Source organism: Dendrobates tinctorius, unplaced genomic scaffold (genome assembly GCF_039654945.1).
Source record: "Dendrobates tinctorius isolate UK_male_01 unplaced genomic scaffold, ASM3965494v1 ptg000032l, whole genome shotgun sequence".
Taxonomy (NCBI): Eukaryota; Metazoa; Chordata; class Amphibia; order Anura; family Dendrobatidae; genus Dendrobates; species Dendrobates tinctorius.
The window spans coordinates 11,891,404-11,918,565 of record NW_027361700.1 but is presented as its reverse complement, the minus strand read 5'-3'; the positions used below and the strand labels follow the sequence as shown (position 1 = coordinate 11,918,565).

At 46.0% G+C, this 27,162-nt stretch overlaps 1 protein-coding gene across 2 annotated transcripts in view; it reads right to left on the bottom strand.

Moving 5' to 3' along the window:
• RIMS4 (regulating synaptic membrane exocytosis 4) overlaps positions 1 to 27,162 on the bottom strand; it is a 308,912-nt gene that overhangs the window by 116,016 nt on the left and 165,734 nt on the right. For both annotated transcript variants that reach the window (XM_073572396.1, XM_073572397.1), the window contains exon 2: positions 10,817 to 10,955. In XM_073572396.1, coding sequence (XP_073428497.1) covers positions 10,817 to 10,955 — 139 coding nt within the window. The remainder of the gene's footprint in view (positions 1 to 10,816; positions 10,956 to 27,162) is intronic.

The window sequence follows — 27,162 nt, the reverse complement described above, 5'->3', positions numbered from 1 at the left end:
TGCATTTAGCAATTACTATTTAAGTTCTACACATATAAAAACAAATGGCGCTCTCCAAGTTAAAGACGCTTCCAAATGATATTTCAGTGTTCTGTCCTGTTTGTTTTTGCAGGTACTTGCATTTTAAATAAAATAATTCTATGGCACTATTTTTATAAAACTTTGGTGTTCCTCTGTTATTCCTCATGAAAATGTATGAAAAAACTGACAATTCACCATTCACCATTCCCCTTGCTAATAGGTTGTGTCTATTCACAGTCTTCTACTGTCTGCGTTGATTGAAGACTGTGTGGTGCTTGCAGGTACGCAGGATGCAGTGACGAGTGGCGAGACGGTTTGGTGCTTTCTATAATAACGTTTATAGGACTAGAGGGAACTTTCCTCCGTCACGGCCTGATCAACAAAAGGGGTAACAAGGGTTGCCCTTGCAGGGGCTCTTTACAAGCAAACACAAGCGGGGTAGAACACGACTACTTCCGGCAATAGCCGGTCACTATAGGGCCGCTGTATAGCAGACTACGGGTCCTTAATTATATAGTCAAATTAGCCATCCAGACGTGCCTCGCCGGTCGGGATGGTGGTCTTTCGGCGTAGCAGTCGCTGGGCCCAGTTGCTGAAGCGTTGACAAAGTCTTTGCGCGCTCCAGCGCTCTGATGACACTGTAGCCTCACAGGCCCCGGCGGAGTCCTTGGACAGATGGGCCGCAGCCCCCGGACTGGGGTAAGCGGCAGGGATGTGGGGTGGTGGAGGGCAGGCCACCTGCGCAGCTAACGGCTGCGGCGGGGAATCCGCAGCAAGCAGAGGCTCGGCCCCAGCCACGGACCAGAGCGGGACAGTGGTGGCCGCCGACGGCGCTGTACTTGCCGTGGCCACTGGTGAGAGCAGGGTGGCTGTGGGTGGCTGGGAACAGGCCACATCCGCGGGCTGGAGCGAGACGGCAGCAGCCGCTGGCGACCGTGGGTAGGCCACAACTGCGGGCTGAGGTGAGGAGGCAGCGGCCGCGGGCTGAACTGGGGCCGCAGTGACCACGGGCTGAAGCGGGGCAGCAAGTCTCGGATGTTCGTCTTGGCACGGTCCTCCTGGAGTCCTCAGTGAGCGTCTTCCCTGGCACTGGTCGTCGCTCGCTCTAGCTTTCAGTCGGTTCCAAGGTCTCCTGCTGCCTCTGTCCTGATATGCTGACTCATCGTCCCGGGAATTCCCTGCCCCCTTTATACTGGTCCCTCCCCCAGCCCAGCTGTCTGTCACAACGGTCTGTCCCCGAACTCTGTCCCCCCGGAAATAGTTTCCCCTGGAACCTAGATGACGGCTCCCTTGGTTCCATCCCGGACACTCGACGGGGCCGTTCCTCCCACACTCCCCCGCCCTGTATGCTTGCTAGTCCTCTGGCGAGGGTTTCCGTAGACTCGGGTTAGTTTCTTGGGATGACAGTCCTTGTCGCCATATGAACTGGTCCTGTTTGTAATGTTCAGGGGGTTTGCCAGCTGTTGACCGCTCGGAGTGTCGAAGCTCGGGTGTAGTGGAGTCTTCTGGAGTGGTGGAGGGTGGTCGAATAGTTGGTTCTGGTGAGATTCCTGGATCTGCCATAGTGCCACTACTGGGGTGACCCGCAGATGGAATGGGGAAGTCTTCGTCATCCAGGTCCCAGACCGTGGGCAGGGGGTCGGGGACCTGAGTGGTCGGTTCGAGCCATGGGAGATCAAGTAGACGTACAAGGCCGTAACATGTTACGGTGCACAACCTGAGTGAGAGGCGTGTTGTTTTCATCAGATTGTATTTCATACACAGGCCCGTCGGGGCTTATCCGGCACAACACTCGGTACAAGTTCACCTCCCACCGTCGTTCTAACTTGTTTTGGGGACATTGATCAAGCACGAGTACCCGATCCCCAGTCTGAAAGTCAATGGGTGGGGGCAGTGCTCCCCCCGGGTGTTCTAGATCCTGGAGCTTTGTATGGACGATTCGGTGGAGGGTCTGCAGCTGGTGCCGGTGGTTTCGGACCCACGAGGATACCCCGGTCCAGGGTTGGGGTTTCTCCGGGTTCAATTCCACTTCTGTAATCCCCTTGCCTTTCCGTCCGAACAGCAATGAGTAGGGGGTGCACCCAGTCACTCGATGCACCCGATTGTTATATACCCACACCAACTCAGGGACATATTCAGGCCAGCGGGTCTTGCGGTCGCTCTCCAGGGTGCGCAGCATTTGGATTAGTGTACAATTGTATCGTTCGCAGGCTCCGTTTCCCTGCGGGTGGTACGGCGTAGTCCGAGATTTATCAATACCGTAAAGATGTAGCTCTTCCATTAATTTTTACCTGTAAGCATGCTCCCTGGTCCAAATGTATTCGTTGCGGACAGCTGTACACTTGGATAAAGTTTTTACAAATCGCATAGGCGGCCGACTCCGCTGTTTGGTCTCTGGTGGGGGTGACAGCAGCGAACTTGGTGAAATGGTCCACCGTAACGAGACAATGTTCATACCCCTGATAGACAGGACCTATGGTCAGATAGTCAATTGTAAGAAGCTCCAGAGGGGCTGATGTTACAATAGTCTGCACCGGGGCTCGTTGCGCGGGGGGTTTAGCGAGCTCGCACGGGTGGCAGGTTCGGCAAACTTCTTCTACAGCAGCGTGCAAGCGTGGGTGGTACACTATCTGCTGCAACCATTGTAAAGTCTTTTGAGCACCAAAATGGGCCCCCTTCTCATGGGCTTCCCGGGCCAGTTGGTTGAGATGGGCTCCAGGCACAATCACCTGCCATATCGTAACTGACGTGGTTCGTGACATGGCTTTTCGATATAAAAGTCCCTTTTTCATGATTAGCTTTTCCCACTGGCGCAACATCAGCAACATATCTTGGGTCAAAGTTTGTTTCTGTGAGCCCGTGGGCAATTTACCGGTGGCCACCCATCGGCGCAGGAGTCCAACTTCTGTATCTTCCTGTTGCTGCTGAATCCATTTGTCGCTGGGTTATTCCAGTATTCCTCCTAGGAGTCCCAAATGAGGCGCTTCTTGCGTGTTGACTAAGCGCGGCGGTGGTGAGGGCGAACGGCGTCTCTTCTGCTTCTAATTCGTTGTCTCGATTTCTCCCTGAGGTGGTGTGTCGGATTCTGGAGATTGCGTCGGCGTGCACGTTTTCAGCTCCCCGTTTATAGATGATCTTATAATTGAATTTGGCCATCCGAGCCACCCACCGCTGCTCTAGGGCCCCCAGTTTGGCATTCTCCAAATGGGCTAATGGGTTATCGGTCCGCACTAATACTTCGGAGCCCGCCAGGTATTCTGCGAATCGCTTCGTGATTGCCCACACTACCGCGAGGAGCTCGAGCTTAAAGGAGCTGTAATAGCCCGGGTTGCGTTCGGAGTCGTGCAGCGACCGGCTACCGTAGGCGATCACTTTCTCCCAGCCGTGCTGAACCTGTGACAACACAGCTCCTAGTCCCTGGAGGCTCCTGTCGGTATGCAGGATGAACGGTTGAGAGAAATCCACATATGCCAATACCGGGGCGTCCGAGAGGGCAGCTTTGAGATCTCAAAACACATCTTCCTGCGGTTGCTGCCACAGGACCTTCCGTCCATTCGCCCTGGCGGGAGCCCCCTTCAGCAGGTCCTGCAGGCCTCGGGCTCGGCGTGCAAAATTCTTTACTAACCGACGGTAGTAGCCGGCCAACCCCAAGAAGACCTGCACGTCTTTCACCGTCTTGGGGGTAGGCCACCCCTGGACGGCAGCGACCTTTTCCAGGGATGGTCGGACACCCTCCGCTGAGACGGTATGCCCCAGGCATTCGATCTGGGTGTGGAACAGGTGGCATTTCTGGGGCTTTACCTTTAACCCGTACTTCTGCAGCCGTCAGAGCACCTGCCCCAACCGCCTCAGGTGGTCCTCAAACATGGCGGAATAGATGATAATATCGTCCAGGTATATCAACGTGGCTTCAAAGTTGATGTCTCCTAGACACCGCTCCATCAACCGCTGAAAGGTTCCTGGGGCATTGACCAGCCCAAACGGCATCTGATTGAACTTGAACAGTCCCATGGGAAGGATAAATGCCATCTTGGCTCTGTCTTCCTCCGACATCGGCACCTGCCAGTACCCACTGGCCAGGTCTAAAGTAGAGTTGAAAAGTACGTTGCGTTCCCCAAGGAGGACAGAGACTCTTCTATGTGGGGCAGTGGATACGAATCCTTGATGGTGCAGGTGTTCAACTTTCGATTATCCATGCAAAAACACAGAGTGCCATCTTTTTTCCGAACCAGGAAAATAGGGGCCGCCCAAGGGCTCTGGCTTTCTCGGATGACCCCCTTCCGGAGCATTTGGGCTAATAGAGTTTTCACTTCCTGGTAAAGCTGCGGTGGTATTTGCCGATATCGCTCCCGGATGGGGGCCGCTCCTGCCACGGGGATCCCGTGCGTGATGGCCGTGGTACATCCAAAGTCGTCCTCGTGGCTGGTGAAGACACTGTAAAATTGTCCAAGGAGTGTCTCTACCTGGAGAAGCTGGGCTGGCACTAGGCCGGAAAGTTTGGCCCGCATTCTCTCCAGGATGGCTCGACCTTTCTCTTGGGCTGAGTATGCGGCAGTCTGTTGGGTTTGTACCGTTACTGCCCAGGGATCTTCGGGTTGCACCCTCAACTGGGTCCGGCAGCATCTCCTCCAATGGCCTTACTAGGTTGGCCATTTCGGCCCGGGGCTTCAGGGCGATATCTTGATCTTCCAGGTTGACACAACGCACCAAGACGGTCCCTTCCCGCACTGTGGCCAGGGAGCAGGCCACCAGGATGCCAGGGTGCAGGCGCTCCGAGTTACATGGTTCCACCTGCACCTCCACGCCCTCCAGTGGCATCAGGGCGCGAATCAGCAGAGTCAGCACCGTCTGCTCTGGAGGAAGCACGAGCTGGGGGCCCGCCGATGCGATGACCTTGCCCAGCGCCTCACCCTCCTGATACTCCTGGAGCACTCACGCCTCCCACACCAACCGCTGGAAGACATGCCCCTGGGCCATGCGAGAACCCCACTGACTTAGGGTCTCATGCGTGGAATCATTGAGGAGTAGATTGCCGAACTCCCGCAGTACGTTCATGCCCAGGATGATCGGATGACGGTCGTTAGTCTCTCTTTGGGTTAGGACCAATCCCCGGTGGCCGAGGGATTTATCACACAATGTCAACTGAAGCCACACCACTCCGGCGACAGGTACCGGCAGTTGGTTTGCGGTCACTAGTCATATCATGGGCCCCCACTGGGGCCTTGCCGCTTCCAGAAAATGCTGCCGGAAGTAAGCTGCCGGCATGGTCGTTACCTGCGACCCCATATCCACTAGACACCGCACAGCACGACCCTCGACTTCGGACCATACTATTGGGCACCTAGCGACCAGTTCTTCGGGACTTCCACCACCCCTTGTTGTGGCTTCCGGCTCCGAGCGGCGTCCCCCATGCCTGGAGCCCTATAGTTTAATATCCGCCGGGGTGGGTATTTCCCACACTGCGGACACTCCCGTGCGAAGTGGCCCAGTTCTTCACACTCATAACACTGGGGCGGTGAGGCTCGGCCACCCGGGGTATTGCGAGGCCCCCAGGGCCCGGGATTGTAGCCAGGTCGGCCGGGCGCGGGCTCCGCTCTCTTCTTCACTTCAGCCAGCTCGCCCCGGATACTCTTCAGTTCTTGTCTCATTTCCTCCATCCATTGAGGTTCTTCGACAATGCTTACGGAAGACTCCATGCTCCGGGCCTTCCCCACAGGAGCCGTCATTCCCTGCTCTTGCTCTCGTACCCGGGCCTGACTCCCCACTTCGGAGAAGGCTATACGTGGGTTCACTCGGACCTGTTCCCGCAATGCCTGCTTGATTAGCAGGTCCCGGAGTCCAGTCACTAGCAGGTCACGCAGGGTAATGTCGATGGTCCCTACCCCTATTCCGTCCTTCCTTTCTATGGTGGTGTATAGCTCCTGGAGGGCGTTCATATAATGGGTGATGGTCTCCCCCTCCCCCTGCATCCGACTGAACAACCGGGTTCTCAACTCCCCCACGTCTGTTGGATCCCCGTGGGTTTCTTCCAGGATCTGCAGGACCCTGGCGAAGGTGTTGCGACGTCCTGGGGGTCTCAACATTACTGACTTGCGGGCTTCCCCATCTAGCGCCATAAGGGCCACCTCAGCCTCTAAATCGGGGGTCATGGCGTGCATGCAGAATAGGCCCCGCATGCAGAATAGGCCCCGCATATGTTCTGTCCAGCTCCACAACAGCGTATCGGAGCCAGAAAACCGGAGCAAGTTACTTAGCATAGCCCCCAGGGAGATGCTGGAGCGGGGGGCCCCATCATCAGCAGCGCCCGCGGCCCCACTCTGATCAGGCGCACCGCCGTCTGCACTCGGAGACTGCATCCTGCCGACTGCGCCAAATGTGGTGCTTGCAGGTACACAGGATGCAGTGACGAGTCGCGAGACGGTTTGGTGCTTTCTATAATAACGTTTATAGGACTAGAGGGAACTTTCCTCCGTCACGGCCTGATCAACAAAAGGGGTAGCAAGGGTTGCCCTCGCAGGGGCTCTTTACAAGCAAACACAAACGGGGTAGAACATGACTACATCCGGCAATAGCCATTCACTATAGGGCTGCGGTATGGCCGACTACGGGTCCTTAATTATGTAGTCAACTTAGCCGTCCAGACGTCCCTCGCCAGTCGGGATGGTGGTCTTTCGGCATAGCAGTTGCTGGGCCCAGTTGCTGAAGCGTTGACAAAGTCTTTCCGCGCTTCGGCGCTCTGATGACACTGGAGCCTCACAGGCCCCGGTAGAGTCCTTAGACGGATGGGCTGCAGCCCCCGGACTGGGGTGAGCGGCAACGACGTGGGGTGGTGGAGGGCAGGCCACCTGCACAGCTAACGGCTGCGGCGGGGAATCCACAGCAAGCAGAGGCTCGGCCCCTGCCGTGGACCGGAGCGGGATAGTGGTGGCCGCCGACGGCGCTGTACTTGCCACGGCCACTGGTGAGAGCAGGGCGGCTGCAGGTGGCAAGGAACAGGCCGCAGCCACGGGCTGGAGCGAGACAGCAGCAGCCGCTGGCGACCGCGGGTAGGCCGCAGTCGCGGGCTGAGGTGAGGCGGCAGCGGCCACGGGTTGGACTGGGGCCGCAGTGACCGCGGGCTGAAGCGGGGCAGCAAGTCTCAGATGTTCGTCTTGGCGCCGTCCCTCTTGAGTCCTCAGTGAGCGTCTTCCCTGGCACTGGTAAGTCGCTCTAGCTTTCAGTCGGTTCCAAGGTCTCCTGCTGCCTCTGTCCCGGTCTGCTGACTCATCGTCCCGGGAATTCCCCTCCCCCTTTATACTGGTTCCTCCCCCAGCCCAGCTGTCTGTCACATCGGTCCATCTCTGAACTCTGTCCACCGGAAATAGTTTCCCCCAGAACCTAGATGACGGCTCCATTGGATCCGGCCCGGGCACTCGACGGGGGCCGTTCCTCCCACAACTGTAGGACTGTGCAGGAGGACACATCAATCACAAGGGAAATGGTGAAACCCAAGACACGTTCACACATTCAGTATTTGGTCAGTATTATACCTCAGTGTTTGTAAGCCAAAACCAGGAGTAGGTGATAAATACAGAAGTGGTGACATGTCTCTATTATACTTTACCTCTGATTGCTACACTCCTGGTTTTGATTTACAAATACTGAGGTAAAATTCTGATCAAACACTGAATGTGTGACCGTGGCCCCAGTCTAATAATCTGTTTCAGGAGGAATGAAAGAAGAATACAACACAGTGAAGACCTGCGACACCCATCGGACCAGACCGCCCCCAGGTGAGTATAATAAAACTTGTTTTTCTTATCTTTCAGGTCAGGCCAGGGGCTTATCTACAGCATTATAGAATGCTGTAGATAAGCCCTGAAAGGCAGTGGCCGCATCTTATAGCGGCAAAACGAAGTGACAGGTTCCCTTAAAAGGGATATTAACAAAAAATTATTCACTATCCATGGGATGTGGGATATCTTGCTGACCACTAGAGATACAACCACTGGGATCCCTAGCAATCCCAAAAATCTGGAATATAAACCCCAATAACATGAGTCTGATGGCCCAACCTGAATGGAGTAGAGGTGTACATGCGCATCCTCCACTCCATTTATTATCTAGAAGACTGCCTAGTGCAGCGTTCTGCTAGTCCCATAGATGATGAATGGAGCGGAGGCAGTGCATGCATATCTCAGCTCCACTCAGGATTGGGCTGCAAAGTCCCATTCTTGGTATTCTAAAGCCTCAATCTCGGATCCCCCAGCGATCAGCAAGGTTTTTGGGGAACAACCCGTTAAACAAGGAAGTATAGAGGGTGCTAATATTATTTATATGCTGAGCAGGTGGAATTGCTCTTTAATGTAAATCTATCTAGAAAATATGCTTTCATGCAATATTGAAAAGATGTAAGTACTGTGAAATTGTAGGAAAGTGTTACGTTTTCCCTTTATAAGACATCTTTTTCATTTTCCTTAATACCACAGATCAGCTCACTGAGAGGGTATTTTATGTCACTTAGCTCCTTGAACAATGCAACAACTTATTTCTGCTTCAAGTCAATTTTATTGAACTTTCTGTAAAGTAGATAGTAAACTAATAAATAAGTATACTCCACTTGTTAAAAAACAAACAAACGTGTATTTTCACAAAACGATATATACACCAGCTAGTCTTATCGTCTGCATGCTAGACGGGTGTAACAATGGGCTTGTAAACTTCATCTCAGAGGTAAAGACACAGACCACTATATCTACTTCTACAGGATTGACCTGGTAAATCTTGTATGAGAATCTTTATCTAGAGGTTAATGTCCAGAATTTAGACAATGTAAATAAAGTTAAAGGGAATGTCCAAGAATAGAAAGACATCTGTGTTCTTACCCGGCCTGTCTATGTGTTGTTTTAGGTATTGCAACGGGGAACTTTGACTCCGATTCATGCTGCTTGAACCACGGGAAGTATGAATCAGATGATGGTTTGCCTCTCATAGCCTGTGCCCTGTTAAGGCACTGTATTTATATGATGGCAGACATTTTTCTCTAGTCCGTACAGAGGGCTAGAGGTGTCATGGTACTGAGGAATCAACTGTAAGAACCTTTAGTAGGTAATATAAATCAGCGGTTGGAGATCCACCCACCTCTAGGCTGCATCTCAACCATGGAGAGGATTTATTAAGGCCCGTGAGTCAGAATTTTGGTAGAAAAGTCACAAATTTTGTCAAACTACTAATTTGGACCAGAATTTGTTTTTTTTTTTTTTCATTTTCAATTTTCTTAGTCTTTAAATACTTTTTAGAAAGTGAGCGGGGCTTAGCAGAAGGGATTGGGCATCCAAAACCTAACAAGCCTGCTATTATTTATACTAGAAATTGTCTTAATTATACCTCAAATCTCCACTCTCCTATGGCTGATGTAAAGTACGGTAGATTTTACTTTTTGATAAACTGACAGCCAGAGATATTCAGAAATGATTAACAGAATTGCACGTCTTAAAAAATAATTGACATAATACTCCAGCACATTTTAGATTAAGATCTGCATATGAAATGCTTATCTTAATAAAATCAACCCTATTTCCCTCCCATGTTTATCATAATTAACAAAATTCAGAAATTTGGTCACTTCATTGAAATTACACGAAGTCTGATTTGTCTGGCAGATATAGCTGTTGGAGCTGAGTAAGGCTGGTTTCACATTTGCGTTTTTTTTTCGCGGTATTTTAGCGCTAAATAGCGCATGCGTTTTTTTTCCCTATACTTTGCATGGGATGCGCTTATGTGCGCATACACATGCGTTTGTACGCGTTTTACCGCGCATGCGTTTTTTTGCGGTATGCGCTCGGGCGCACAAAATGCAACCTGTTGCATTTTTTGAGCGTCCGACTTGCCTCAAAAAAACGCATGCGCGCGCAATGCGTTTTTTTACAGCAAGACACCCATTATAAGTCTATGGTGAGCATATGTGCGCATTGGCATGCTTATGTATGCGTTTTTTTGCACATGCGTTTTTTTTTTTACCATTAGTTTAGACAATGGAATTTAGGGGTTTGGGTTAGAGTTAGGGTTAGTTAAGGGGGTTTAGGGTTAGGGTTAGGGTTAGGGTCAGGGTCAGGATCAGGGTATGGTTTGGTTAAGGGTTAGGGTTAGGGTCAGGGTTAGGGTTAGGGTTAGGGTTAGGGTTAGGATCAGGGTATGGTTTGGTTAAGGGTTAGGGTTAGGGTCAGGGTTAGGGTTAGGGTCAGGGTCAGGGTTAGGGTTAGGGTCAGGGTTAGGGTCAGGGTTAGGGTTAAGGTTAGTATCAGGGTATGGTTTGGTTAAGGGTTAGGGTTAGGGTCAGGGTCAGGGTCAGGGTTAGGGTTAGGGTTAGGGTCAGGGTTAGGGTTAGTAAAGTCATGGTTTGGGTTAGTGTGAGGGGCCACCTAATGTTGGAAAAAAACACAAACGCGGTAAAAACGCACTAAAAACGCATACAAATGCATAAAAACGCTGCGTTTTTTTCATGCATGCTCATAAAAATGCTTGAAAAAAACGCAGCAGTTGTATGCTTTTGTATGCGTTTTTTCAATGCGTTTTTTTGCGGGAAAAACGCGCTGCAAAAAAAAGCAAGTGTGAAACTAGCCTTACAAACATCATACAGTACAAACAGCTCTTAAACTTTTGCTGATAGAACTGGTTAAGGATTTTAGCTATTTCCTTCAGCCAACTGCAAACCTAATGGAACCAGTAACAATACAATACAAGGAATTAGCTCCAATTTACCCAACTCCCCATTTTTTTCAAATATTTGTCAAATCAGATAAAAAAGATAACTTACTTTCCCTCAGATCCATAGCTGTTCATACTGTCCTCTATTGATTCATGGCTTGCTTGGCGTACAGTTCGACTCGGCATCTCGACAGCAAGCCCAGTCTCAGTACTGCGCTGAATAGCACCTTTAAGCTTGCGTCCATCTTCTGGAAGACACAAGACACAAGAAGCATTATTAATTTATTATTATTACTATTATTATTATGTAACATTTTGTAGCTCCACAATACCATTCAGTTGTGAAGTCATCACTTGCCTTAGTTGGTAAATTCAAACAAAATATCGCTTTGAATATCCAAATGAAATTATGGTATATATCTGAAAGCCCATGACGACCACAGTGTCTAAAGTCATATGGGATTTACGACTAGAGTTGAGCAAATTTGTTTGGGTCCCTGCTTATTCAAGCTATAGCACTTACCGAATAAGCTGCAGAAGGAACCCAGCTTCCTGGATCGCGCCGGCTGATCAGCTGATCGGTGCCACAGCTGCATGTGTCGCGGCTGTGCCAATGTCACAACACATGTAAGGAGAGCCTGTTTGTTGGCAGACACATGCCGCGACACATGCATCTGCAGAGCCAAACAGCTGATCAGTTGGAGTGATTTAGGTAGCCGGGTTCCCTCTGCAGCTTATTCGGTAAGTGCTATAGCTTGCCAAATAAGCCCTCACTCAATCAAATTCGTTCAACTCTATTCATTACTCTCACTTGCATCTAGTGAGTGCACAAACGCTAAAAGTACCATGTCATGTGATTCATGCTACCGGAATGGAACTATGAGCAGCAGGAATCATAGCCTTTTCCTCATTACAAACACAGTGGCATGTAAAAGTTTGGGCACCCCTGGTCAAAATTATTGTTATTGTGAACAGTTAAGCAAGATGAAGAGGAAATGACCTCTACTGTACAAAGTTTAAAGTTAAAGAAGATACATTTCCTTTAGATTTTAGGCAAAAACATATAAGTGTGTATATATGTATATATATATATATATATATATGTCATGATCCAGGTTGGATGATGACAGTTAAAAGCACATGTAACCTTTTTTTTTTCCTTAAGCTGTGTGCTTAAGTTTGGTTTTGCCCCCGGTGGCCATTAGGATTATTACACAGTGGTGTCTTTTGTTCTAGTTTGCCCCCGGTGGTGGTTAGCGTTATTACACGGAATCACTAACAGGTGTGATTCCTCTGGCTTAACTATAAAGGTGTGTCATGTGCTCTCACTGGTGTTGGTGATAGTGTTCATTTCCAACCATCCTTGGTGGAGAAAGAAGCTAGAGAGAGTTCCTTGCAGCACAGTCAGAGTCCTGGTGTGGAAGGAGTCAGAGGGGATTTCCTTGCAACTCTGACAGAGCTTGGTGGCAGCTATTCAGGAGGAAACTGCATTCTGGTGGTGGACTCTGTTGCTGGGGGCAAGAGCAACAGAGCAAAGCTAAGTTGTGTTTCCCTGTTTGTGCCTTTCCTTTATGTGTGTTTCAGTGCAGTGGTGGGATTAGTCTCTGCACCGGCCATTTCACTAGATAGGGGTAGGTGCAGGGCGAGCTAGGGTTTAAAGGTATCCTGATCGGCGCCCGGTGTGGAACCGTCCTAGGGATCGGTAGGAGTGTAGAGACACTGACTCAGGGGAGTGTATGAGGTCTCCACGTCCCCGTTCCCTATTGCAGTGCCCTCCATTGTAATTGTTTCCCTGGTGTTTCCCCTTATTATTTAAATTCGCCCTGCTGGAGGCGGTGTATCCAGTTTCACATGTATTTCTGAAATTCGCCTGCTGGAGGCGGTGTATCCGGCTGCACGTCTTATTATTTAAATTCGCCCTACTGGAGGCGGTGTATCCAGGGTCGCGTGTGTCATATAAATTCGCCCTGCTGGAGGCGGTGTGTCCAGTCACACGTTGACCATTACAATATATATATACAGTCATGGCCAAAAGTATTGACATCCCTGCAATTCTGTCAGATAATATTCAGTTTCTTCCTGAAAATGATTTTGCAAACACAAATTCTTTGGTATTATTATCTTCAATTAATTTGTCTTAAATGAAAAAACACAAAAGAGAATGAAGCAAAAAGCAAAACATTGATCATTTCACACAAAACTCCAAAAATGGGCCGGACAAAAGTATTGGCACCCTCAGCCTAATACTTGGTTGCACAACCTTTAGCCAAAATAACTGCGACCAACCGCTTCCGGTAACCATCAATGAGTTTCTTACAATGCTCTGCTGGAATTTTAGACCATTCTTCTTTGGAAAACTACTCCAGGTCCCTGCTATTTGAAGGGTGCCTTCTCCAAACTGCTATTTTTAGATCTCTCCACAGGTGTTCTATGGGATTCAGGTCTGGACTCATTGCTGGCCACCTTAGAAGTCTCCAGTGCTTTCTCTCAAACCATTTTCTAGTGCTTTTTGAAGTGTGTTTTGGGTTATTGTCCTGCTGGAAGACCCATGACCTCTGAGGTAGACCCAGCTTTCTCACACTGGGCCCTAAATTATGCTGCAAAATTTGTTGGTAGTCTTCTGACTTCATAATGCCATGCACACGGCCAAGCAGTCCAGTGCCTGAGGCAGCAAAGCAACCCCAAAACATCAGGGAACCTCCGCCATGTTTGACTGTAGGGACCGTGTACTTTTCTTTGAATGCCTATTTTTTCTCCTGTAAACTCTATGTTGATGCTTTTGCCCTAAAAGCTCTACTTTTGTCTCATCTGACCAGAGAACATTCTTCCAAAATGTTTTAGGCTTTTTCAGGTAAGTTTTGGCAAACTCCAGCCTGGCTTTTTTATGTCTCTGGGTAAGAAGTGAAGTCTTCCTGAGTCTCCTACCATACAGTCCCTTTTCATTCAGACGCCGACGGATAGTACGGGTTGACACCGTTGTACCCTCGGACTGCAGGGCAGCTTGAACTTGTTTGGATGTTAGTGGAGGTTCTTTATCCAACATCCGCACAATCTTGCGTTGAAATCTCTTGTCAATTTTTCTTTTCTGTCCACATCTAGGGAGGTTAGCCACAGTGCCATGGGCTTTACACTTCTTGATGACACTGCACACGGTAGACACAGGAACATTCTGGTCTTTGGAGATGGACTTGTAGCCTTGAGATTGCTCATGCTTCCACACAATTTGGTTTCTCAAGTCCTCAGACAGTTCTTTGGTCTTCTTTCTTTTCTCCATGCTCAATGTGGTACGCACAAGGACACAGGACAGAGGTTGAGTCAACTTTAATCCATGTCAACTGGCTGCAAGTGTGATTTAGTTATTGCCAACACCTGTTAGGTGCCACAGATAAGTTATAGGTGCTGTTAATTACACAAATTAGAGAAGCATCACATGATTTTTCGAACAGTGCCAATACTTTTGTCCACCCTCTTTGTTATGTTTGGTGTGGAATTATATCCAATTTGGCTTTAGGACAATTCTTTTTGTGTTTTTTCATTTAAGACAAATTAAATGAAGATAATAATACCAAAGAATTTGTGTTTGCATTCATTTTCAAGAAGAAACAGTATTATCTGACAGAATTGCAGGGGTGTCAATACATTTGGCCATGACTGTATATATATATATATAGTGGGTATGGAAAGTATTCAGACTCCTTTAAAAACTCTTTGTTTCATAGCAGCCATTTGGTAAATCCAAAAACGTTCATTATTTACCCATTAACCCCTTTCTGACATGGGACGTACTATCCCATCCACAGCACCCGGGCCCGTATGACCGGGGACGGGATAGTACGTCACCGCGATAAGCGGCACTCATGGGGTGAGCGCTGCTGTTTATCACAGCTGACACCCGGCACTATGTGCCAGGGGCGGTCACGGATCGCCCCCGGCACATTAACCCCCTGCACACTGTGATCAAACATGATCACAGTGTACCAAGGGCACAGGGAAGAATGATGCAGGGTGGGTGCTCCCTGTGTGCTTCTCTGTGACCCTTGGAGCAGCGCGGTGTGTTCGCGCTGCTCCGAGGGTCTCCTCCCTGCAGGGAGGTGGCTTCCTCAGTGCTTGCTGAGAGCAGGCACTGATAATGCCTGCAGTAGTGCCTGTCAGATCGCTGATCTGGCACACTGCTGTAAAGTGTCAGATCAGAGATCTGACACTTTATTATATTGTCCCACACTGGGTCAATATAATAAAGTTAAAAAAAAAAAACAAGTGTGAAAATATTTTTTACAAAATTCCTAAATAAATAACTAAAAAAATTCCCTAATAAATTCTTTTTCTTGTAAATAAAAAAAAAATAAAAGTACACATATTCAGTATGGCCGCATCTGTAATGACCCGCCCTATAAAACTGTCCCACTAGTTAACCCTTTTAGTGAACCCCTTAAAAAAAGCAAAAAACAATGCTTTATCATCATACCGCTGAAGAAAAAGTGCAATAATGCGCAAACTAAAAGACTTATATAAATAAACATGGTACCACTAAAAACGTCATCTGTCCCGCAAAAAACGAGCCATGATACAGCATCATCAGTGAAAAAATAAAAGTTATAGCTCGCAGAATAAAGCTATGCAAAAATAATTTTTTTATGTATAAAATTGTCTTTATTGTATAAAAGTGCCAAAACATGAAAAAATATAAATGAGGTATCGCTGTAATCATACTGACCCATAGAATAAAACTGCTTTATCAATTTTACCAAATGCGGAACGGTGTAAATGCCCCCCCAAAGAAATTCATGAAATGCTGGCTTTTGTTCATTCTGCATCCCAAAAATCAGAATAAAAAGCGATCAAAAAATGTCACGTGCCCGAAAATGGTACCAATGAAAACGTCAAAAATTAAGACCTCACATGACTCTGTGGATCAAAATACGGAAAAATTATAGCTCTCAAAATATGGTGATGCAAAAACTATTTTTATAATAAAAAGCGTCTTTTAGCGTGTGACAGCTGCCAAACATAAAACCCATCATAAATAGTAAATCAAGCCACCCTTTATCACCCCCTTAGTTAGGGGAAAATAATAAAGTTAAAAAAATGTATTTATTTCCATTTTCCCATTAGGGTTAGGATTAGGGCTAGGGTTAGAGTTAGGGCTGGATTAGGTCTAGGGTTAGGGCTAGGGTTAGGGTTAGGGCTCGGGTTAGGGCTAGGGTTAGGGCTGAGATTAGGTTAGGGGTGCATTGGGGTTAGGGTTGGAGTTAGAATTGGGGGGTTTCCACTGTTTAGGCACATCAGGGGCTCTCCAAACGCCACATGGCATCTGATCTCAATTCCAGCCAATTCTGTATTGAAAGAATCAAACGGTGCTCCTTCCCTTCCAAGCTCTGCCATGCCCCCACATATGGGGTATCAGCCTACTCAGGACAAATTGCACAACAACTTTTAGGGTCCAATTTCTCCTGTTACCCTTGGGAAAACAAAAAATTGGGGGCAAAAATATCATTTTTGTGGAAAAAATATGATTTTTTTATTTTTGTGGCTCTACGTTATAAACTTCTGTGAAGCACTTGGGGGTTCAAAGTGCTCACCACACATCTATATAAGATTCTTGGGGGGTCTAGTTTCCAAAATGAGGTGTCTTGTGGGGGGTTTCCACTGTTTAGGCACATCAGGGGCTCTCCAAACGCCACATGGCATCTGATCTCAATTCCAGCCAATTCTGTGTTGAAAGAATCAAACGGTGCTCCTTCCCTTCCAAGCTCTGCCATGCGCCCAAACAGTGGTTTACCCCCACATATGGGGTATCAGCCTACTTAGGACAAATTGCACAACAACTTTTAGGGTCCAATTTCTCCTGTTACCCTTGGGAAAATAAAAAATTGGAGGCAAAAATATCATTTTTGTGGAAAAAATATGATTTTTTTTATTTTTGTGGCTCTATGTTATAAACTTCTGTGAAGAACTTGGGGGTTCAAAGTGCTCACCACACATCTAGATAAGATTCTTGGGGGGTCTAGTTTCCAAAATGAGGTGTCTTGTGGGGGGGGTTCCACAGTTTAGGCACACCAGGGGCTCTCCAAACGTGACATGACACCGCAGACCATTCCATCAAAGTCTGCATTCCAAAAAGTCACTACTTCCCTTCCGAGCCCCGACGTGTACCCATACAGTAGTTCTCTCCCACATATGGGGTATCAGCGTACTCAGGACAAATCGGACAACTTTTAGTGTCAAATTCCTCCTGTTACCCTTGGGAAAATAAAAAAATTGGGGACTAAAAGATCATGTTTGTGGAAAAAATATGATTTTTTTATGTTCAGCGTTAATGACCTATTTGAATGTGGCTTTGCGTACCGTCAGGGCTGCAGTTTTTAGAATGGTGTCACTTTTGGGTACTTTCTGTCTTATAGACCCCTCAAAGTGACTTCAAATGTGATGTGGTCCCTAAAAAAAAATGGAGTTGTAAAAATGAGAAATCACTGGTCAACTTTTAACCCTAATAACTTCCTAACAAAAAAAAATTTTAGTTCCAAAATTGTGCTGATGCAAAGTAAACATGTGGGAAATGTTACTTGTTAAGTTTTTTGTGTGCTGTATCTCTGTGATTTAAGGGCATAAAAATTCAAATTTGGAAAACTGCAAAATTTTCAAAATTTTCACCAAATTTTGTTTTTTTCACAAATAAACGCAAGTTATATGAATGAAATTTTACCACTAACATGAATTACAATATGTCACGAGAAAAACAATGTCAGAATCACCGGGATCCATGGAAGCTTTCCAGAGTTATTACCTCATAAAGGGACAGTGGTCAGAATTGTAAAAATTGGCCTGGTCATTAACATGCAAACCACCCTTGGGGGTAAAGGGGTTAATGTACACTCTGCACCCCATCTTGACTGAAAAAAACCCAGAAATGTAGAATTTTTTGCAAATTTATTAAAAAAGAAAAACTGAAATATCACATGGTCATAAGTATTCAGACCCTTTGCTAAGACCTTCATATTTAAGTCACATGCTGTCCATTTCCTCCTTGAGATGGTTCTACTCCTTCATTGAAGTCCAGCTGTGTTTAATTAAACTGATAGGACTTGATTTGTAAAGGCACACACCTGTCTATATAAGACCTCACAGCTCACAGTACATGTGAGACCAAATGAGAATCATGAGGTCAAAGGATCTGGCCAAGGAGCTCAGAGACAGAATTGTGGCAAGGCACAGATCTGGCCAAGGTTACAAAAGAATTTCTGCAGTACTCAAGGTTCCTAAGAGCGCAGTGCCTTCATAATCCTTAAGTGGAAGAAGTTTAGCAACCACCAGAAGTCTTCCCAGACCTGGCCTTCCAGCCAAACTGAGCAATCGTGGGAGAAGAGCTTTGGTGAGCGAGGTAAAGACGTACCAGCCCATTTTGAAACTTGTCCATATTGCTGATGGCTAAATAAAGGACTGTGGTTTTTTAACTTATCCGGTGAGTGCGGCATCTTTGTTTCTACATTTTGGACTTTCTAAACTAACTATTCATAAACCTAACTTCAGAACCAGCCAGTCAATAAAGATAGCAGCAGACCCACAGTCAATGAAAACCAATGTTGATAACACCTGGTTCTCGAAGGAAATCATCGTATTTATCAGTACTTTATCAAAGGAAGAAAAAGGTACCTGGAAGTCTGGGTGACCTCCACGGTCGTCACCCAGACTCAGACATTCTCCCTCATGGAGGAGGCTCTGTTATGTTCTGGGGCTGTTTTGCTGCATCTACCACAAGGTGTCTAGAATCTGTGCAGGGTATAATGAAATCTCAAACACTATCTAGGGATGTTAGAGAGAAATGTGCTGCCCAGTGTCAGAAAGCTTGGTCTCAGTTGTAGGTCATGGGTCTTGCAACAGGAAAATGACCCAAAACACACAGCTAAAAACACCCAAGAATGGCTAAGAGGAAAACATTGGACTATTCTGAACTGGCCTTCTATGAGCACTGACCTAAATCCAGTTGAGCATCTTTAGAAAGAGCTGAAACATGCCATTTAAAAAAAAGGCAACCTACAAACATGAGACAACTGGAGCAGTTTGCTCTTGAGGATTAGGCCAAAATACCTGTCGAGAGGTGAAGAAGTCGCATTGACAGTTACAGGAATCATTTGATTGTAGTGATTGCCTCAAAAGGTGCAACACAATATTAAGTTAAGGGTACCATCATTTCTGTCCAGGCCTATTTCATGAGTTTTGTTTTTTTTTAAATTCTGTGGACTCATGGTTGAAAAGCAATGTCTGACTTTCATTTGCTCATTTTCATAGATTTTTGATTTATTATTACTTTTGTTAGATTCAAGTTATTTCTGTGACCATTGAGGGTTTTTCTGTCATTAAACGAGGGGTACCAACAATTTTGGCCACGTGTATATTTATGTTTGTAATGTTGGTTTTGGTCTCTGATTCATGCTCCTCTGGTTCGGGCAGCATCAGCCATCTGATGTGTTTTGATTCCAGGTAATATTTTTTGTGGCATCTTTTGATCCCAGTAATTATCATTTTTAGGTTTTGTGTGCAATTTAGTCTGCCTGTATATTTTACATTAGGATCACAATGTAAATCTTCTGTACTTGTACATTAGAGTTCACAATTTTCATTCATATCACAGGATGAATGTAATGCTTCAGAAAATAACATTTATCTATTTATTTAGGTTAATTTTTTAATAGCATCTGGCTTCTAACTTGCAATCAATAAACTGCACATTAGGAGCCCAATACTTTGCAATGCAAGTGAGATCAGATAGACTTACTTGTCCGGTGAAAACAACATCACCTATCCACAGTCTATAGGCTTGCATGGAGAAGAAACTATCTTAAAACTTTAACGGGTTGTCCAGTATTAACATATAGATGAATTGTCTATGGAGATAGGTCAATATGAGAATAGCGAGGTGGCGGCTGAAATCTGCTTCAGCAGCAGACAGGTGTAGGCAATATAGAAAGTGGAACGCTGCAGCTCTGTACATTGTCTAGGTGTCACTGCCGAGTACTGCAGTTTTTCCACTATTAGATCCATACATTGCTAATATCTGGCTGCTGCAGGAGCAGTTTTCAGCTGATCATTAGGGGTGCCAAAGGTTGGACCCCCACCGATTTCCCAGTGAAGATTTATGCTAAGGATAGGTCATGAATATGTTAATCCTGGACAACACTTCAAATCAATACAAGATAAAGATAAAGGGAATTACCAATCGATTTATATAGTATGTACTCATGCAGATATGTACATTTTTGCTTAATATTAAACTTACATATGAATTCTAAGCATTTAGATAAAATCTAAGATTAAAATGAACTTTCACTGATTTCTGTTTTATTCTTCTAAAGCAGAGGTGAGTTCTCTTAAATCATAATTTTCAATTCCTGCAAGTAATTTACAGACATAAGAACAAAGATTCTCACGGAACTCATCTTAAATAAAGATGTCAGCCCCATCCTTCACGCGCATTAAATCTATATATAACCGAGTGGTACTTCTCATATTTCCCTGTTGACGGCATAAATCAGAGCATGAAATGATACTGTCTCCATGGCTGAGTTATTGCACCCATTAAGTATCTATATGCTTTCATCTACAAGCAAATATTAAACTATAAAAAATGACTCAAGCACATATCAGTGATCGCTGCAAAGACATTTTTGGCATGAATAAAAACCTACTAATTTCATGCAATGTTCTGTTCAGTAGATAAATTACAAGTAGATTTTAGAGGTCAATTATTTCACTAAGGGGTAAAATCCATGGTGGTTGATCTGACCCCCCCCCCCCCACATCAAAGCAATAGAGCATTGACAACCATGGCCCAGATCCATAGTTGTCATCTAAGAGGTTGTCATTTGTTACTGCCCTTCCCCAAAACATCAGTAATGGGAAACTGAGTTTTCCTCCAGGTACAAGACCAGGAATGTAGCATGTCAGTTGCCTAATACATCATCTCATTGAACAGGACAATTATGCTTAAAAGAATTGATGAAGAAGAAGAGGACCAGTAAGAAGAAGGATTTATTTAGTACATGATAAATAACAGAAATGAAGACCTAAACAAAGGGCTGGACACTCTAAAGATATTCTATTCAAAAAGTCTCACTAGGCTTGTATTGAATATGAAGGTGAATATTTATTAGTGTAATAATAGGACTATGTGGTGCCCATAATACTGTACGGAGGACTATGTGGTGCCCATAATACTATATGGAGGACTATGTGGTGCCCATAATACTATATGGAGGACTATGTGGTGCCCATGATACTGTATGGAAGACTATGTGATGCCCATAATACTGTATGTAGGACTATGTGGTGCCCATAATAGTGTATGGAAGAGTATGTGGTGCCCATAAAACTGTATGGAGGACTATGTGGTGCCCATAATGCTGTATGGAAGACTATGTGGTGCTCATAATACTGTATGGAGCGCTATGTGGTGCCCATAAAACTGTATGGAGGACTATGTGGTGCCCATAATACTGTATGGAAGAATATGTGGGGCTCATAATACTGTATGGCAGACTATGTGGTGCCCATAATTCTGTATGGAGGACTATGTGGTGCCCATAATATTCTATGGAAGAAAATACTGTGCAATCAAAAAAATAGTCTGCAGTCACTCTTTTTGTGTCACCCTGAGTGCAGACTTTTGAATCCCTCCCTGGGTATGCACTGTGTACTGAAGGAATTCACCAGTTTCTGAGCTATTGTACAACATATGGTGGGTGTGTGTGTGTGTGTGTGTGTGTGTGTGTGTGTGTGTATATATATATATATATATATATATATATATGTGTAGGTAGGTGTTATCAATCTTTATTTGGTTTCCTACAATATCTGCCAATGTTCCTCCATCGCCTCCTCATATAGCAACTCCATTCAGATTTCACAATTGGAAGATACAATGTATCTTTTTAGCTCCTATTTTTTTTTAATCTAATCTATGAATATTTTAATTCACTGTGAAAGTATTTTTTTCCCAACTATGTTATAAATAGCTGGAGATGACATAACTGGGGCATGGTGCAGCGGTCCCCAGACACAGCAAGGCTTTGCATTTCTCTGTTTATTCGCGTTTGGTCTGGGCTGGCTTACTTTAACAATGCTATTACACTTCTTCCTCTGTTTATTGATTTTTTCCCTTTAGGCTAAGTTCACACGTACCGGAACTCTCGCGGAAATTACCGCGAGAATTCCGGAATTCCAGTCCGCGGGAAAATCGCATTTTAAATTCCCACGATTTTCCCGCGGAAAAACTAGCATTTTGCAAGCGTATTTAGCTTGCAAAATGCTAGCGTTCTCCAAGCGATCTGTAGCATCGCTTGGAGAACTGATTGACAGGTTGGTCACACTCGTCAAATATAGTGTTTGACGAGTGTGACCAACTTTTACTACTGAGGCCGCCTATGCGGCATCAATAGTAAAAGATAGAATGTAAAAAAAAAAAAAAAAATGGTGTTATTCTTACCCTCCGACGTCCCGCGCATTTGTTCCCAGTAATCCTTTGCGAAAATGCCCGCGATGACATCAGTTCTCGCGGGATCGCGACGTCTCGCGGTAATTCGCGATGACGTCGCACGAATGACCGCGAGACTTCGTGATCCCGCGAGAACGGACGCCATCGCGGGCATTTTCGCAAAGGACTACTGGGAACGAGAGCGTGAAGAGAAGCGGGAAGACTGCGCGGGACGTTGGAGGGTGAGAATAACAATATTTTTTATTTTTAAATTCTATTTTTTACAGGGATATGGTACCCAAAGCCCAGAGGACAGTCTCCTCTCCTCCGGACCGTGGGTACCATCCGCAAATGTTCTGCTTACTTTCCGCATGGTGTGCACAGCCACATGCGGGAGGTAAGCGGAACAATGCATTCCTATGGGTGCGGGATCGCCGCGATTCCGCAAATTAATGAGCATGCTGCGGTTTTTACCGTGAAGCGATTCCGCCGCGGTAAAAACCGCAGCATTAGCACAGCATTGCGGAATCCCATAGGAATGCATGGGATGCTTATTTTTTGCGTTTTCGCGGCAAAATCGCGCGGTTAATACCGCCGCGGAAACGCGAAAAAAACGCCACATGTGAACTCAGCCTTAGTGTTTGATATAAATCCTCACGTAAGATCAGTACTTGCATTTTAAAGTATGTAGTTTCTTGTTTGTTTATTCAGTGTGTTCATGATTGAAAGCTGCAAATGGCAATGGGAAAATGAGAGAAAGGACAAACATCCTTCTTTCAAAAGTCTGGTGTACGGGGCCCGTTACACATAACGATATCGCTAGCAATATCGCTGTAATGTCGCTGGTTTTGTGACGTAGCAGCGATATTGCTAGCGATATCGCTATGTCTGATACTTACCTCCGACCGGCTCCCCCGCTGCTCATCGCTGGTCGCGCGAGAATATCCTGGATCATTTCTCGTCGGGCGCTTCCTGCTGGGCTTCTTGTGGCGCCGACGAGCGACGTGTGGAGGCGGGCAGGAGGACGTCTGGATCGCCGCATCTGACAGGTAAGTAGCGACCCCTGCTATGTCGCTGGTGAGAACTGCCTGTTTGGCAGCTCACTAGCGACCACTTAGCGATGCACCAGCGATCCATATCATTTTCGGGATCACTGGTGCATCGCTAAGGCTATGTGCACACGCTGCGGTTTTTGCTGCGGTTCCGCTGCGGTTTTGGCCCTGCGGAACCGCAGCAGTTCCGCAGACATGGTACTTTACCATGTTAGCCTATGGGTTTTCAAAACCGCAGTGCTCACGCTGCGGTTTTTTCCGCGCGGTTTTGCTGCGGGTTTTTTTCCGCAGCATGTCAATTATTTCTGCAGATTCTGCTGCGGTTTCACACCTTTAACATAGTAGAGGTGTGAAACTGCAGGGCAAAACCGCAGGCCAAAACGCAGCAAAACCGCAGGTCACTCTACCTGCGGTTTTACCTGCGTTTCCACGTGGAAAAACTGCAGCGGATTCCGCAGCGTGTGCACATAGCCTTAGTGTAACGGTACCCTTAGACTGTGATGATTATGAAGGCAAACTAGGGATATATCCAGGGCAACAGAGATCGAAGAAATACATACAAAAGGCAAAGAAAAAGGGCCTTGATTGCATTTGTCTCATTATCTTTTCTGTTCGGTGATGACAACCTATGTAGGGTTGAGAAAACAATGAGTAACTTGTCCTAGGATAATGGGAAAAGTGTGTGGGATAAATAAAAGTACAGATTCCTGTTGTAGATTTAAAAAGGAGTGATGACTTTAAAGGGGTTGTCCACTGCTAAGATATTTATGGCCTATTTTTAAGATAGGTCAACAATAGGGGTTCTGAGTGAAGGACCTGTCTCTATCCAGTTCATTTGCCTTAATAGAACTTGAGTTAATGAGACAAGCCCTTTAAATTGAATCTATCAGCATATTTTGCTATGTAATCTGATAGCAGTATGATGTAGGAGCTGAGACCCTGATTCCAATGATGTGTCACTAGGCTGTGTATTGCTGTTTCAATAAAATCAGTGTTTTATCAGCAGGAGATTATCACTGCAGAACTAGGTGCCTTGTGCCTCCTAGTCAACTGCTTTAAATAACCCTGCCCTCACCACTGGTTAGCCGTTTTCTGTCAATGCAAAGCAATTCTGAGCACAGTTACATCTGCAGCAGAGAAAACAGTGATTGTACCAAAATACATACAGCATGCAGACCAGTATGTGATTCCCTTTAAGAGAAACACTTGCATTTTATCAGACAGCCAGAGAGCTCTTTAATCAGTATAGAAACGTCCGTGACAACAATGCTTAAACAATATAAAGATGATTAACAGCAAGCTGGTGCAGGCCAGGGAGCCTGAAGATAGTCACAATTTCTAGCTGCCCCGTGTGTGACACTTAGTCACTTATCACAAGCACGCCTTCCTTCATAGTAAACGTTCACATGAAATGCTGACAGATGGTCTCTAGGAAAATACGCCTAATTTATACTTGATTTTTGGATACACTCCACATCAGGGCTACAGAATTGGGATTGTTAAGTTTTAATTGCAACATATGAGAAGAGGTATCTCATTTACGAAAAGGGCACAAGTGATGTAATTGGAAATGATGCCTCATCAGCCCTTGACAGAAAACAGTTTGGTCCAGGTATCACATATTACATGTAAAACTTTTTTTTAATGCCAAAATGAGGGGAGGATTTAAAGAAGAAAAAAATAGTATACAGTATATCCTTAAGGCTAGGGCTACACATGGACAGTGTCATGGGACCTAAGATGTATTACGGAGACATCACATATAATGATTAGGCCAGGTTCATACTGCGTTAGGCAGCCCGTTCAACACATAGCGTTGACGGGCTGCGTTAATGCTATATAGCATAATGCGATCGCATTAATGCTGTACCACTAGCGCAGATGCTTCATCTGCGCTAGCGGTGACAGAGCCTCAGACGCTGCAGCCCGCGTCCGAGGCTGTAGCAGAGTGTATCTTCTGAGAATGACCACCAGTATATCAGTGAACTTCAATGAGCAAGTTATCTTGAGTAAACAGTATTTACTTCATATGTGTAAACATGAGATAAGAGAATTCAGTAGCACACAGTCTGTGCTGCTGCTATAATACACTCAAAAGCAAAAGTAAAAGTACAACACCAATAGAGAACTTCCCTCCCCACAATACAGCAAACATATAACTTACACTATCGCCATCTGCTGTCAGGCTAGTATAAAGTCCTCCTTTACATAAACAATAAGTCCATTTCTGTTGCATATGCCAACAGAGGCTCTGTCACTGAATGACGGCACATCGCTAGTGCATGCCAATTATGGCATGCGTTAGCGATGCGCCTGATAATGGGGGTTAATGGCAGCATTAACGGACTGCATTACACCGCGTTATGCCGCGGTATAATGCAGTTCATCTAATGGACTGCCTACGCAGTATGAACCCAGCCTTACCTTTTGTGTTGTGTTGCCACCTACACCTACTACAACCACCACAAACAAATCCAACAACTGGTATCAAGTAATGTAACTTTCAGAGGCTTCAAAGTCATGTGAGACTTGTATATGTAAGGGATTGAAAAAGAATATCCCTTTAATGCCACCTCCCCTTTAAGAGTTCTCATGTAGATATATTGTAAATATTGTATAGATATGATTATGCTCCGGTACTACTACACTAATGTGCATTACCTCCTGTTCATTGGTACTGCCACATTATGTGTTACCATGATATAATATATTGTATGCTGTATATTGATGCTTAGATTAGGGTAAGCCAGTGCATACTTCTGGTTCAATAGTGGAGGGCACTGTTAGTATATAGTTCCATAGACTGGGTAAGCGTAGTTCTGTTGTGGGCCACTAGATGGGGGTATACTAGTGGGCCTTGTTAGGTATAGTTGATAGGTAGTTCACATAAGGGTTAACTGTAGGAGGAGCTGCTATGAGTTAAGCAAGCGTAGGTTATAGGAATAAGTTAGAAGGGAGAGCACGTCTGACAGGTGCAAAAGGGCTCTAAGCCCAAGATGCCATAGCAGCTATGCAACGTTGATAAGAAGCAGGAAAGCACGGGCACAGTCAAACAGGTGAAGGATAAGATTGGATCACCCGGAGAAATAGCAGTTTATGTCAGCAGCAGGAACGGAAAGGAAGAAGTGGTCCAAGAGTCGATCAGTTTGCAGAGTGTTCACAATGTGGCAGATCTTAAATAGGGCTGAAGCCTGAAAGTCTGAGGCGAAGCGGATGAATGGGATCCCCTATATCTTGAGGTCTCACAGGAGTGATGCTGCACTACTACCCCGGAATGTGCATGAGGACGTAGAAAGTAAGCCAGTGAAAGTGCAGGAGGAAGGCTGTCTGAACTGTAATGTAACTGATGTGTCTGGGATCGTTGAAGAAGAAAGTAAAATCATTGATTTGGCATCAGAACCGGTATCTGTTTCTCTTATTTCAACCCTGAGCACTGGAACTAAGTGTGCAGGAGCTGGCTCGCACTGCTGTGGAATCCCTGATGGTGGACCAGCATCTCGAACAGGTACGCCGGTAGAAGCTGATGGTTTTCCTTTGGGAGGAGGTCAGGACACCAGAGCCCCGGTGTCCTCGGCTACGACTACCGTTGTGGCCCCCTCTTACATATACAACCTTCCTTAGTACTTATTTACAGCCAAATCGCAACCCTAAAACAGTCGTCTATTACCAAACCATATACAAATCACAGTTGTGTTTTTGATTACATTAGTTTTGGAAAATTACTGTCATACTAACAGAGTCACCGTGTAGCCTTAAGCCCCCTTCTCACATAGTGAGATCGCTAGCGAGATCGCTGAAGTGTCACCGATTTTGTGATGCAACAGCGACCTCGCCAGTGATTTCGCTACGTGTGATACGCAGCGGCGACCGCCCCCCCCGCTGGATATTGCTGACCGTGCTCGAATGTCCTGGGCCATTTTTTCATCGTCGGCGACC